The sequence below is a fragment of the Takifugu flavidus genome, unplaced genomic scaffold (genome assembly GCF_003711565.1).
Source record: "Takifugu flavidus isolate HTHZ2018 unplaced genomic scaffold, ASM371156v2 ctg216, whole genome shotgun sequence".
Classification (NCBI taxonomy): domain Eukaryota; kingdom Metazoa; phylum Chordata; class Actinopteri; order Tetraodontiformes; family Tetraodontidae; genus Takifugu; species Takifugu flavidus.
The window spans coordinates 36,804-50,986 of NW_026621887.1; the positions used below are offsets into that span (position 1 = coordinate 36,804).

General features: G+C 48.8%; 1 protein-coding gene across 2 annotated transcripts; it reads left to right on the top strand.

Annotated features, from left to right (window-relative positions):
• Positions 1-533: 533 nt before the first annotated feature.
• bnc1 (basonuclin 1) lies at positions 534-10,208 on the top strand. 2 transcript variants are annotated; one of them, XM_057023405.1, is made up of 5 exons: positions 534-900; positions 3,435-3,537; positions 4,109-4,344; positions 5,680-7,709; positions 7,927-10,208. In XM_057023405.1, exons 1-5 carry the CDS (start codon positions 886-888, stop codon positions 8,711-8,713), a joined length of 3,171 nt encoding a protein of 1,056 aa, XP_056879385.1. In that variant the 5' UTR covers positions 534-885; the 3' UTR covers positions 8,714-10,208. The 2 variants fall into 2 exon arrangements, with proteins under 2 accessions (XP_056879385.1, XP_056879386.1); XM_057023406.1 differs by lacking the exon at positions 534-900 and adding an exon at positions 925-1,119.
• Positions 10,209-14,183: the final 3,975 nt, after the last annotated feature.

Genomic DNA, 14,183 nt, shown 5'->3' on the forward strand with positions numbered 1-14,183 from the left:
GGGGAGGAGGCGCAGGAGAGCCCCCCACCCCCGACTGCATCAGGAGAGCCCCCCCCCCCGTCTGCATCAGGAGAGCCCCCCCACCCCCGACTGCATCAGGAGAGCCCCCCCCCGACTGCATCAGGAGAGCCCCCCCCCCCCGACTGCATCAGGAGAGCCCCCCCCCCGACTGCATCAGGAGAGCCCCCCCGACTGCATCAGGAGAGCCTCCAGCCTTTGTGATTCCTTTTGATCAAATCTCTGTGAAAGATGAGTGTCATGCCCTCTTCCAGCCAGCTGTGAGGGGACTGCCCTGCACCTCTGATGGGGGAGACCTACACATGTGTGTGCAGGAGAGACAGACAGGCAGACAGGCAGACAGGCAGGCAGGCAGGCAGGCAGACAGACAGAGAGACAGACAGGCAGGCAGACAGACAGACAGAGAGAGACCGAGAGAGAGACATGCAGGGAGAGGGAGGGAGAGAGAGAGACCAACTCCTGAGGTGAGAATGCAGAGTGGGAGGATCTCATTCCAGTCCCCTGTGCCCAGTTTCAACACACACACACACACACACACACACACACACACACTGAACATCTTGAGTAGTTTAGAGTCCACGGCAACATTAGAGCAGAGAAAGCGGAGGAAGCACGTGTGAGAGAGAAAGGAGGGTAGAAAGAGTGAGTTCTTGGCTTTTTTGTGCCGTGGTTGTGGCAGAGTGTGTGTGAGTGAGTGTGTGTGAGTGTGTGAGTGTGTGTAAAGTACATGTGTGTCACCAGTGTTGGAGCAGAGGCTGCTGGGTGTGATGACTCTTTTGCATTAGTACTTGAGTGGAAGGCAGAGTTGGAAGCAGTTGTTTGACGGACCTGTGGTGGAATGGCTGGCTCCACAGAACCATCTGACTAATGACAATGGCTGAGGTAAGAGCACATTTCTCTCTCTCGCCCGCCCGCCCGCCCGCTCGCTCTCGCTCACACACTCCGAGATGTTTGGCAAATTAAATTTTGTGGATATTGATCGTGAAGAAGAGATGAGAAAGGTCCAGTTGCTGGCTGCTGGGACCCGGCTCCTCTGCAGTCGTCTGGATTCTGGAGAAAGTTGACGCAGGTTGAGGTGCTGGTGGAAACTTCTGACAGCAAGTGAAGGAACCTTCTCGTTTTAATCTTTATTTCACGAGTGTGTGTGTGTGTGTGGTGTGTGTGTGTGTGTGTGTGTGTGTGTGTGTGTGTGTGTGTTTGTTTATGCCAAACGTGTAGATTTAGTACAAAAGGCCTGTTTAAATATGTAAAATCCAGACCGAATTGTTTTCACCAGCACAATGAAGTAATTTGAAATCAAAAGTCCTTAACAGGGAAGTGAAGTTAATTTTACATTGTTTCAATCGTGTTTCGTTTACACCCAGATGAGCTCGATCCTTGAATTCATCACCAGCTCCTCGTCACTAGAATTTTTTAAAGTTTAGTGGTTAACGGAGACAAATGGTGCTGAACCCTGACGTGCGCGTCCTCCTCTGACAGTTCAGGCTTTTTATTTGTTGTGGGAGCGTGGTTGTCGTACCACCGGTGCACCTTTCACACACAACACCAGCGTTGACCAGTGGTCCTGCTGTGGTCTGTCCGTCTGTCCCAGGTAGCCTCCTGGTCGCTAGGCTGCTCCACTAGGTCATAGTGGTACAACTGAGCACGCTCGGTGTGTGTGTGTGTGTGTGTGTGTGTGTGTGTGTGTGTGTGTGTGTGTGTGTGTGTTTTAATGGCTCATTAAGTGATTAATTGATGTGGCGGGACTCCTCTTTATTGTGACTCTGCTGATGTTGTAACAGTCGCCGTCACTCTTGGAGTCTTTTGCTCTGATTGTGAGATCTGACCCTTCTCATTTAGGCCAATTGACGCCCTGTTTTTAATTTAAAAGTGCAGATTTACAGCTTTTATAGCTGCACTTTCTGCACGCAGCAGTCCTCTTCCCCTTCATTTCCATTTGATCTGTCAGTTTTCACCTCTCCATGCTTATTACCTGTTAATAAACCATTTATACAACCATATTTCTCTCAATAATGTAAAATATAACCTCACACAGGGGGGTTCTATTAGTGGGTCAATGACAGGACAGCAACGTTTGTGTCTCAACACAATTACTGACAACCTCATTGGCTAAATATAATAATAACATTGCAGCAGCCTTGACATCCCATAATCTTTTTACACCCGTGCTACTCAATCAGCAACTTTACTGAATAAATGTCACTGTTAAAAATGGCTGTTCCAGCTAAAGAGCCAGTTCAAGGCATTTTTCTAGGCTGGGATGTTTTTCCTTCTATTCTCTTTACGTCAGTGATCTTTGAGCCCGTTTGAACCTCTTAGTTCAGCAGAGGAACTCATTTTGTTGTCCCCCGCCAACACACAATTCACAGTGATAAAGGAAGAATCGTGTGTGTGTGTGTGTGTGTGTGTGTGTGTGTGTGTGTGTGTGTGTGTGTAATTTTGGCTGCCATCATAGTTTTACACCCCTTACACACCCTTCAGCAATTCCTCAAGCAGTGATCTTTCAGGCCTGGTCCCAACATATTCTCATTAACACCCCCAACACACACACACACACGCGCGCACACACACACACACACACACACAGGGAGACAGCACATCATGTGTTGGCTCTATGCTGCCACCATAAGGTTGGTGAGATTTTACAAGCCAGATGTGGCAGAAGGCAAAAAATGAGGGTTGATCAGATATCAGATATTTAATTTCTGATATCTGATTTCCCTTTTTGACATTAAGTGTATCTGAAGTGTAATAACATCACATGTCTGTCTTAACTAGTGTTTAACTATTAATCTCAGGAGGATCTTCACTGTCCAGTAGTGATTAGTGACTAAATAATGAGGATAAATCCACGAGGAGGATTTAATAATAAAAGAGACAAAGTTATAAACAGTATTCTAAGTAACTGCCCACCCGTCTGTTCAGGACTGCTTTTACCTTTTTACCCTAATTTATTTTTTATATTCTTGACTTTTGCCTTCCACAGTTTTATGTGTGTTTAAATCCAAAAATTACTAATATAAATTACAAATTAAAATGAGTGATTTGTGAGAGTTTCCAGTTTAACGCGGCTCATAAATTTTGCTAAATCACTTTTTGGGATTTCGAGATTTCAGCAATATCAAAAATAGCTAAAAATGTGAATCATCACTAAGTTTCCACCAGAGACTTTAACATATCGGATCAGTTTATAGCTGAGAGATTGTTAATTCTTGCCTGTACAGTTGAATCTCAGGCTGCAGCTGAGCCGTGTTTGATCTGTACGCTCGCCTCCTTCCTGTTTCCTTCATCTCCCCTTTCACTTATACACAATCACAAACCAACCAAGTCATCCACTGGTGACCGGTAGTATTGTTTGATCAGGTTATTATTATTCCAGCCTGTTGTTAGCCTGCTCTCTTCTTATCTGTATCCAGGCTATCTGCTGCACCTTGGTGAGCTGCAACTGCGACAGCTTCAAGCCCGCGAAGCTGAGGAGGCGACAGTGTGAGAGCTGCAAACATGGCTGGGTGGCGCACGGTGAGACCCCCGACCTGCACATCTGGCCTGGGCGGCTGCAGCCGTGCAGGGCCGACGGGGCCGGCGGGGCCGACGGGGCCGGCACCTTCAAATCAGTGAAATAGCTCTGCTCATTTAGAGGCTTTATCTCACAGCGTTTCAGTGGGAAACGGCCCATTAATTAATCATGTATTCACAGAACATTAAACTCATAACCAGCATCACACACACACACACACACACACACACACACACACACACACACACACACACACACACACACACACACACACACACAGAGTTATGATACGAATAATCCGAATATTCTTATCAATGATGACAGGACATGAGGAACTGTTGGATGTGCTCTAAAATGTTTATCCTGAAATATCTGTTCAACATTTCTCTAACTTTTATGATTTTTAACGTAATTTTAGTTTTGCTTTAATTCTCTTTGAAATTTGAAAGAATTGGACTAAATTTTGATTTGGATGAAAGACGGTCTCATTCGCCTGTAAATGTTCTTACCTGCATCATGTTTACCCAGCAATCATTCGACGTGGGTGGTTATTTTTATTTGCCCCTCTGGCAGCCCTGAGCAAGCTGAAGGTGCCCCACCTGTACCAGAGCAGCCAGGTGGAGATCGTCCACTCCAGCGTGGTGTTTGACATCTGCAGCCTGATGCTGTACGGGACCCAGGCCATTCCCATCCGCCTTAAGATCCTCCTGGACCGACTCTTCTCCGTTCTCAAACAGGAAGAAGTCATTCAGATCTTGAACGCACTTGACTGGACGCTGCAGGACTACATCCGAGGATACGTGCTGCAGGTGAGCGCGCCTTCGCTACATCGTCCTCGCTGAAACGTTAGCAAATATGCAGCCATGCTATATGTTCTGCAAAGTGTTTATCAGTGTAATAAAATAATTTCCACCCTGTTCCCTCCCAGCATTGTTATAAACACAGCTCTCCTGAAAGTATCTATCAAATAAAGAAAGAAAGGCAGGAATAAACAAATAAATAAACAAACAAGGCTATTTTCGAAATGAGAAATATAGCACGAATTGCTAAGTACCGTGTCCTCAGAGCGTGCGGACTGCACACACTGCTAAAAGATTCCCAGAAAGATGAGAAACCAGACTGGGGAAGAACTGGGACCTGGTGACCTGCATCCTGCTGCTGCTGCCTCCTTGAACCACCAGCCATGAGCCGTCTCCAAACTGTGCTGGCTGTGATGTTTAAATATTGTCTTTTTGCTTCGGATTTCTTCTAAAGCCTGAGCCAAGATGGCCCAGGCCCAGGCCTCAGGCTCAGCAGTGGCTCTTACTTCGATTAGTACGTCATCAAGTATTCAAGATCCACCACATTTAATTCATGTTCACTCATTTAATGTCGAACATCGAGTCGGAATCCTTGACAGGCACCCAACGAATGCTGTGTGATGAAATATTAACCATGCTATGGCACCAAGATGCTGCTCGCTTTCAAAGCACCCAAACTCACATGTGATTACCGCAGCGCTGAAGGGAGGATCCACTTGATCAATATCAGATACTACTACTCTTCCTCTCTGTCTATATGCACATACAGTAGATATATGTATATATATATATATATATATAATATATATATATATATATATATATATATGTGTGCATATCTTCTTTCAACCAATTTCCGTTTCCTTTATTAACGTCCTTTACAGGTTGTGTCTCCTCACACTCTCCATGAATATTAATGAGCAGATCTTCACACGCTCCAGCAACGCCAATCAAAGGAAACCTTCTGTGCTTCATGTCGAGACAGAAGAGTTTCTACTGTACATAAAACGTGCACCTTTAGCAGTCACGAGCGTCCCATTTGGATCAGACGGTGTTTCTGCGTTGAAACGCGCGTTATAGGAGCACGATCCAAAAACCACAGGCTGTCTCTCGGGCAGCAGCCTTTTCGAGGAGCTACGTGGGATCAGAAAACATAAGTGATGATGCAGAAAGCAGCCAAAGGCACGTTCACACGCTTACGTGCACAGATGCTATTTGATTAGCTGAGCCTACTGACGTCGTCCCCCGTGGAGACACGCGGGAGATGGACACCCTGGTTTTAATGCTGCGACTGAAGACTCTCTTTTTCTGTCCCCTCACTCTATACTGTGTTCCTCTCATCAGGATGTTGCTGGGAAGGTCCTGGACAGATGGGCCATCATGACATTTGAGGAGGAGATCGCCACACTCCAGCAGTTCCTACGCTTTGGGGAGACCAAGTCCATAGTAGAGCTGATGGCTTTACAGGACAAGGAAGGCCAGGCAGTCCTGGTTCCAAGCACTCGCACCAACTCAGATATACGCACATTCATTGAGCGTAACACCCCTCGGACCACTACAAACCTTTCTACACCCAAAGTTGATAAGCTAGGCAGCAATAGCATGCACCACTTTGAGAACTTCATCAATAGCATGGCTTTCATGCTGCCATTTCAAATGTTGGGCTCTTTCCCGCCACCCTTTATGGGCACACCAACAGGGATGCAGCAGCAGAACCACAACCATCAGCCATGCCTTAGATCGTTTGAGCCACAGAGTCAGAGGCAAGACACTCATGGAGAAGATGATCTAGGGAAGGACCATCCCATTTCTCTGTCACACCCAACAGAGAGCAGTCTACTGGGGTCCCACTCCATTATATTTTCTGCCGATTTAGACAGAACTAGTGACAAACCAATGGATTCGCTGTCCACCAACACAAAGATTGAGGCCGAGGACTTATCAGCCAGCGACAACTATTCAGACGGACCCTCCACACCATGTACACCCCTGATGAGTTCTGAAGTAGCACAAATGTCCCCTGAGGAGAAGCTGCGCTCTCTCGAGAGGAGCGGGAGCACCGGTGGAGTGGTCTCGGGAGGGGGCGTGAGTTCTTTAAGAAAGGGCCGTGTGATCTGTAATGCCTGTGAGAAAACATTTTATGACAAAGGCACACTGAAGATCCATTACAATGCAGTACACCTCAAGATTAAACACAAATGTACCATTGAGGGCTGTAACATGGTCTTTAGCTCCTTACGCAGTCGCAATCGGCACAGTGCCAACCCGAATCCCCGGTTACACATGCCCATGAACCGGAACAACAGGGATAAAGACATCCGAGGCAGCTTGTCTGCTGATGAGAGCTCTCAGGGAGAGAAACGGTCCAACTATGGAACCCCCACACCTGTCTGTTCAGCAGAAAGCCATAGGTCAGCGCATGGCTCCATGCTGAGCCACGTGGACACCAGCCCCAAACTCCACAGCAGCTCCTTCCCCAGCATTGGGCACGGTGGCATTCTCTTCCCAAACCTGAAAACAGTGCAGCCGGTCCTACCCTTCTACCGTAGCTTGGTCACCCCAGCAGAGCTGGCAAACACACCGGGAACGCTTCCTTCCCTTCCTGTGTTATCTTCCTCCGTGCCCGTCAAACCCATCACAGCCCAAAAACCCTACCTGATGGAGCCTGTACCAAAGAAGAAGTCTCGGAAGTCAAGCATGCCAATAAAGATAGAAAGAGATGAACAGATGGATAAAGACAGCGACTCTGAGGACGAGGCTTTGATACAGCACAAAGATAGAGAACTGGAGTCGGTGTGTTCCGTCAGAGCCTGGGAGCAGAAGGAGGTGGTAGCAGGTCACGCTGGTTGTGAGAAGGAAAGGCAAAGTATTAAGAATCTATTGGAAACACCGACAAGGGTAGAACTGGCCCATAGGGAACAAGATGGAGAAAAAGGTGAAAAAGGGGTAATCACCTGTTTGCCCCACTCCACCGAAAACAGAGTCGGGGAGAATCACTGTGAAAGCCTCTCGCTCAAGGAGCCCAACAAACCCGAGGAGAAGGAAGACAGGGAGCAAGCCATACTAGTGCAGGCGGCTGACAGGAGGTCTGAGATCAGCGTGGACGACGGTGGGTCCATTAATGGGGACGTCCCCTCATTCATGGACAATGACAAGGATGGAGCTGACAGCTGTTTAGAGGACTACGGAGACCCGGATTTGTCTCATTTGGACCCCAACAGTGACCTGCAGCACCACTGTGAGATCTGCAAAAAGGCATTTAAGAACCCATGCAGCGTGAAGCTACACTACCAGAATGTCCACCTGAAGGACATGCACACGTGCACAGTGGAGGGCTGCAATGCTGCGTTTCCTTCCCGCAGGAGCCGAGACAGGTGAGAAGCCACCCTATCCTGTCCTACCGCAGTCGAAACATGTTCAGTAGCACGTAGCTCCATTCAGTTATCACTGTGGAGCTCCATCCGTCTCACGCCGATCACACGAATGTTAGCAGTTCTAAAAGAGGTGATAGATGAGGATCGTTCCGTGGCTTTAGACCAAGCAGTGATGCACCTGAGCTTCTAACCAATGTTGTGCTTTCGTTGTTTACAGACATAGTGCAAATCTGAACCTGCACCACAAGCTGCTCACCAAAGACTCATTCAGCCTAGGCAACACCTTCTATCTGTCTTCATCCAAATGTCCAGACAAAGACTCTGCTCTCCTGGACTATGGCCCAGACCTCCAGGGTCGAGGTCTCTCCGGTCAAGACTCAATGAACCAGACCTCTGTCATCTTCAAAGGGCATAACCGCATGGGCTTGGTCTTCCCTATGAACAAGCTATCTACTGCCCCCTACAGTCCCGACGCACTGTCTATTGTACAGATGGGGGAAGGTGATGATGGACAGGGAGGGGTGGACGGGGCTGTCCTTGACCTCAGCACTTCTTCCTCCGTGCCTCCATGTGGCTCTTCCTGGGATTCGGACGGAGGATGCAGCGAGGGGGCGGAGGAGTTGGAGGAGCCCGAGGAGGCCGTGCTCCCTGTTCCTGACAGTGAAGGAAGCTGTGATGGGATGAGCGTGGGGAGACTTGGGGTCGAGGATTTGGCCCTGAGAGGTGAGAGGACCTTGGACTGCGGTGGGGGAGGGCAAGATCGGATTCAGGGTGGCGGAGGTGGATCTCCAATAACCTGCCACGTCTGCCAGAAGGTCTACAGCAACAAGGGCACCTTCAGGGCCCATTATAAGACCGTCCACCTCCGGCTGCTCCACAAGTGTAAAGTCCCAGGCTGTGACACCTCCTTCTCCTCTGTGCGGAGCAGAAACCGCCACAGCCAGAACCTAAACCTTCACCGAAACCTCGCCGTGACCTCAGGCACTGCAGTGGAACAGGAGTAGAACTCTTTTCCCTGAACGACTGCACAAAAACGTTGTTCTTGTAGTTATCTCCGGCACCTAGAAAGGCTCACCAATTAGCACTTTTAAACGCCCGCAATGTGGTCCCTCCAGGAACGTGTGATGTTGGTACTACAGTCATTAACTCTGTCAGCACAACCGTCGGTTTCCTGTGAGTTCACCAGTCACAACGTCCCCTCCTCACCCCTCCAACGTCACCCGTGGGTGCCTGTGACGTGTCCCCGCTCCCATTCACCCATGGCTACACAATTAGAGATACTGAGCAGCACAATCACCCTTTCACACCTGTTCACCACAAGCTTCACAGACTCCAGTGGGGGATTAATCAAGGACGCCATTTCAGCCTTTCCTCGTTTCCTTTCCTAAAGAGTTTAAGACATTTGTCCTTTTGTGTCATTATCCTTTTTCATTTAAGGAAAAATCAGCCCTTTTATAATTCAAACTTTAAATACGTGATGAAAAAAAGAAACTATTTTTGTGGGTTTTGCCTTTGGTGTCAGCGTATTTGGATCCCGGATTCACAACTCTTGGAGGGAACATGGTGCGTTTTTTACGGAACATCACTAATTTGGCTTAAAAATGTTTTTAAAGAGAAAAAAAAACAACTTTTGAAACCTTTGTTAAGAACATCAGCTCTCCAACATCGATCGTTCAGAACTGATTTCATACGTCGACCTTGCCAAAAAAGGCGTTTTGATGTGCGTTGGCGGTCATGTGACGGCGTGTTTTGATATTCGCTTCTCCTGTGGAATCGTGCATAACGTGTTCACCAAAAGAACCGGGGCCAGTTAGCCTGTTAGCCTGTTAGCCTGTTAGCCTGTCTGCTCATGGTGCTGTTCCTGTTCAGTGTAATCTGTCTTTAGTGTTTGCTTGTTGCTAATGTTGACCAAAGATTTCTGGCTGTTGACAGGTTTCCATAGCAACCCCTTCATGTCGTGTAAAGGAATATGCCCCGCCCACTCTTCTCTCATTCATTATGCACACGATTCAAATCTGACCGAAACAAGACGATGGAGAGTCTATTTTTGTCTGACCGGGGGGTCGGAGAGTCCTGGAATATGGTGGAATTTTCCTGACTGACTGGACAAACAACAGGAAGCTGGTGGACTGATGCATCTACTGTGAAAGAGTCCGACACTGACCATCAGACTGTATATATACTAGGACTGGATATCACACATATGTACGTATATGTGTGGATGAGGTCACCTGACAGGAAGTGCGACGCCACTCAACGTCACTCATGTTGCGTTTCTTTCTCATGACAAACATCAAAGACGGATGATGAGTTTTCCTCTCTGGGTTTGCTTCCAATTCTCAGTGTAACTTATTTCTTTGTGTATTTAAATGTTTTTATTCAGTAAAAGGTGAAAACAAGCGTGTTGATGTCTTCATGTTTCCTTTGATCTAATGTTGCAGTATTGATCCGATTAAAGATGAAAGGAAATAAACAATAATAAAGTCGCATTTAAAAATCTCCCTTTCTTTTGGAAGTGTGTCATCCATCCATCCATCATCCATCCATCCACCCATCCCTACATCCATCCAGCCATAATCCCTACAGCCATCCAGCCAGCCAGCCAGCCAGCCAGCCAGAAGCCCGACAGCCAGCCATCCAGGCAGCCAGAAGCCCGACATCCAGCCAGCCAGGCAGCCAGAAGCCCGACATCCAGCCAGCCAGCCAGCATCCAGCCAGCCATCCAGCAGCCAGCCAGCCAGCCAGCAGCAGCCAGCCAGCCACCCAGCCAGCCAGCCATCCATCCATCCAGCCATCCAGCCAGAAGCCCGACATCCAGCCAGCCAGCCAGCCAGCCATCCAGCCAGCCATCCATCCAGCCAGCCATCCATCCAGCCAGCCATCCAGCCATCCAGCCAGAAGCCCGACAGCCAGCCAGCCAGCAGCCAGCCAGCCAGCAGCCAGCCAGCCAGCAGCAGCCAGCCAGCCATCCAGCCAGCCATCCATCCAGCCAGCCAGCCAGCCAGCCAGCCAGCCAGCCAGCCAGCAGCCAGCCAGCCAGCCAGCCAGGCAGCCAGAAGCCCGACAGCCAGCCAGCCAGCATCCAGCCAGCCAGCATCCAGCCAGCCAGCAGCAGCCAGCCAGCCAGCCAGCCATCCATCCATCCAGCCATAATCCCTACATCCATCCATCCAGCCAGCCATCCATCCATAATCCTACATCCATCCATCCATCCATCCATCCATCCATCCATCCATTCATCCATCCATCATCCATCCATCTATCCATCCATAATCCCTACATCCATCCATCCATCCATCCATCCATCCATCCATCCATCCATCCATCCATCCATCATCCATCCATCATCCATCCATCCATCCATCCATAATCCCTACATCCATCCATCCATCCATCCACCCATCCATCCATCCATCCATCCATAATCCCTACATCCATCCATCCATTCATCCATAATCCCTACATCCATCCATCCATCTTCCATCCATCATCCATCCATCCATCCTGTGGTCCTGCTTGCTTCCTCCTGTAGGGGGCGTGGCGGAGCTGCTGGTTGGTTCCAGCTGCTGCTCCAGGTGGACCCACCTGCCAGTCTCTCCATCAGCCTCCTGTTATTGTGCTTCCCTGGTAAAGCTGACTCCTGTTTCCTTGTGTTGTTAGAACTGTTCCAGGTCTCCACGGTGCCCTGCTGGAGGGAAGAACGTGCAGGACTGGACTCTGGTCTTGGCTCTGCCCTGGAGCTCTCTGGGCACCCTGGAAGGCTGGTCCAGGGCTTCTCCTGCAGCCCAGGAGGACTTTTGATCTGACCTTTAAATAAAAGCTTTGATGAACACGACTCCGGCCTGCTGCGGGGTCCAGGAGAACCTCGTCACAACACCATCCACCCAGGCTCATAGTGATGTTGACTGTTTACCCATTACTGATGTTTACTGTTTACCCATTACTGATGTTTACTGTTTACCCATTACTGATGTTTAATAAGTGCTCTTTTGGGTTTTTAATTATAACAAGTGGGTTTTTTTTGTTTACTAATAAGTGTGATCATAGATCTTTAATAATAAATGTTATTGCTAATTTTTAATAATAAGAAGTGTTATCTTTGGTGTTTAATAATATTAAGTGTCATTATTGATGTTTAATAATATTAATGACATTTAATAAAAAAAGGTTTTTGTTGATGTTTAATGATAAAGTGTTAATTTTTGTCTTTAATACTGTGTTATTGTTGATATTTAATAATAGGTGTTTTTTATGTTTAACAATAATTGTTATTGTTGCTGTTTAATAATAAGTGTTATTTGTGGTGGTTATTATTGTGTTATTGTTGATGTTTAATAACAACTGTTATTATAGATGTTTAATAATTGTCATTATTATTGATATTTAATAATAACAAGTCTTACTGTTGATGTTTTTTAATAACAACTGTTATTGTTGTTTGCTAATAAAAAGTGTTGGTGTTATAAATGTTTAACAACAAGCGTTATTTTTCATGTTCGAATATAACGAGTGTTATTACTGATGTAAATAAAATTAATTTAAAATTAATTAAATGTAATAAATTAATAAAAGTAAGTAGTAATTAGTAATTACATGTGTTTTTATTGATGTTTAATAATAAGCATTATTATTGATGTTTAATAGTAACAAGTCTTATTGCTTATGTTTACGAATTACAAGTGTTATTATTGATGTTTAGTAACAACAAGCGTTGCTAAACCACGATGCTAAACCACGATGCTAAACCACGATGCTAAACCACGATGCTAAACCAGTTGACGATTCACTGGACAGCATAAGGAATGCTAGCATGAAGCTTCTTAACAAGAAAGGTTTTGATTTAAGAGCTGAACTAACAACCCAGTCCAGGCTGAAGGCTCCTCCAGGTGGAGGGGAGCTCCTCCAGGCTGAAGGCTCCTCCAGGTGGAGGTGAGCTCCTCCAGGTGGAGGTGAGCTCCTCCAGGCTGAAGGCTCCTCCAGGTGGAGGTGAGCTCCTCCAGGTGGAGGTGAGCTCCTCCAGGCTGAAGGCTCCTCCAGGTGGAGGGGAGCTCCTCCAGGTGGAGGTGAACTCCTCCAGGCTGAAGGCTCCTCCAGGTGGAGGTGAGCTCCTCCAGGCTGAAGGCTCCTCCAGGTGGAGGTGAGCTCCTCCAGGTGGAGGTGAGCTCCTCCAGGCTGAAGGCTCCTCCAGGTGGAGGTGAGCTCCTCCAGGCTGAAGGCTCCTCCAGGTGGAGGTGAGCTCCTCCAGGTGGAGGTGAACTCCTCCAGGTGGAGGTGAACTCCTCCAGGTGGAGGTGAACTCCTCCAGGTGGAGGTGAGCTCCTCCAGGCTGAAGGCTCCTCCAGGTGGAGGTGAGCTCCTCCAGGTGGAGGTGAGCTCCTCCAGGCTGAAGGCTCCTCCAGGTGGAGGTGAGCTCCTCCAGGTGGAGGTGAACTCCTCCAGGTGGAGGTGAGCTCCTCCAGGTGGAGGTGAACTCCTCCAGGTGGAGGTGAGCTCCTCCAGGTGGAGGTGAACTCCTCCAGGTGGAGGTGAGCTCCTCCAGGCTGAAGGCTCCTCCAGGTGGAGGTGAGCTCCTCCAGGTGGAGGTGAACTCCTCCAGGTGGAGGTGAGCTCCTCCAGGCTGAAGGCTCCTCCAGGTGGAGGTGAGCTCCTCCAGGCTGAAGGCTCCTCCAGGTGGAGGTGAGCTCCTCCAGGCTGAAGGCTCCTCCAGGTGGAGGTGAGCTCCTCCAGGCTGAAGGCTCCTCCAGGTGGAGGTGAACTCCTCCAGGTGGAGGTGAACTCCTCCAGGTGGAGGTGAGCTCCTCCAGGCTGAAGGCTCCTCCAGGTGGAGGTGAGCTCCTCCAGGCTGAAGGCTCCTCCAGGTGGAGGTGAGCTCCTCCAGGTGGAGGTGAACTCCTCCAGGTGGAGGTGAGCTCCTCCAGGCTGAAGGCTCCTCCAGGTGGATGTGAGCTCCTCCAGGCTGAAGGCTCCTCCAGGTGGAGGTGAGCTCCTCCAGGCTGAAGGCTCCTCCAGGTGGAGGTGAGCTCCTCCAGGTGGAGGTGCTGCGATGCTCAGGGGGAGTCGGTCCTAATTACTGCAGAGATAAACGGACTGACGACCTGCTGAGGAACGAGTCCAAGTGCTGCCGTGTTCGGAAGCGTGTTTGGAGCCTTGCGTAACTCCACAGCTCCACCCACCACACGTGTGAGGCTGCGGAGCCGTTTCTCCTTCCACTCTGCTCCTCAACGCCGAAGTGGCCTCCGTCCTTCCTCACCGGCACGCTGCGAGGATCTAGTAGCACTCAGAGAGGGCACGGCGGGCTATTTTGGACCGGGTGCTGCACGTAGGCTCCGCTACTCACCCGAACCCAGATGATCTGTAGAGGCGGAGCATCGGCTTCCTCCACACGGCCTTATCAGCAACGGGAGCTGTTCGGGTTATTTTTACAAAGCTGCTTTCAACTACGACATTAAAATACCGTATTTATGGCTGAGTCGT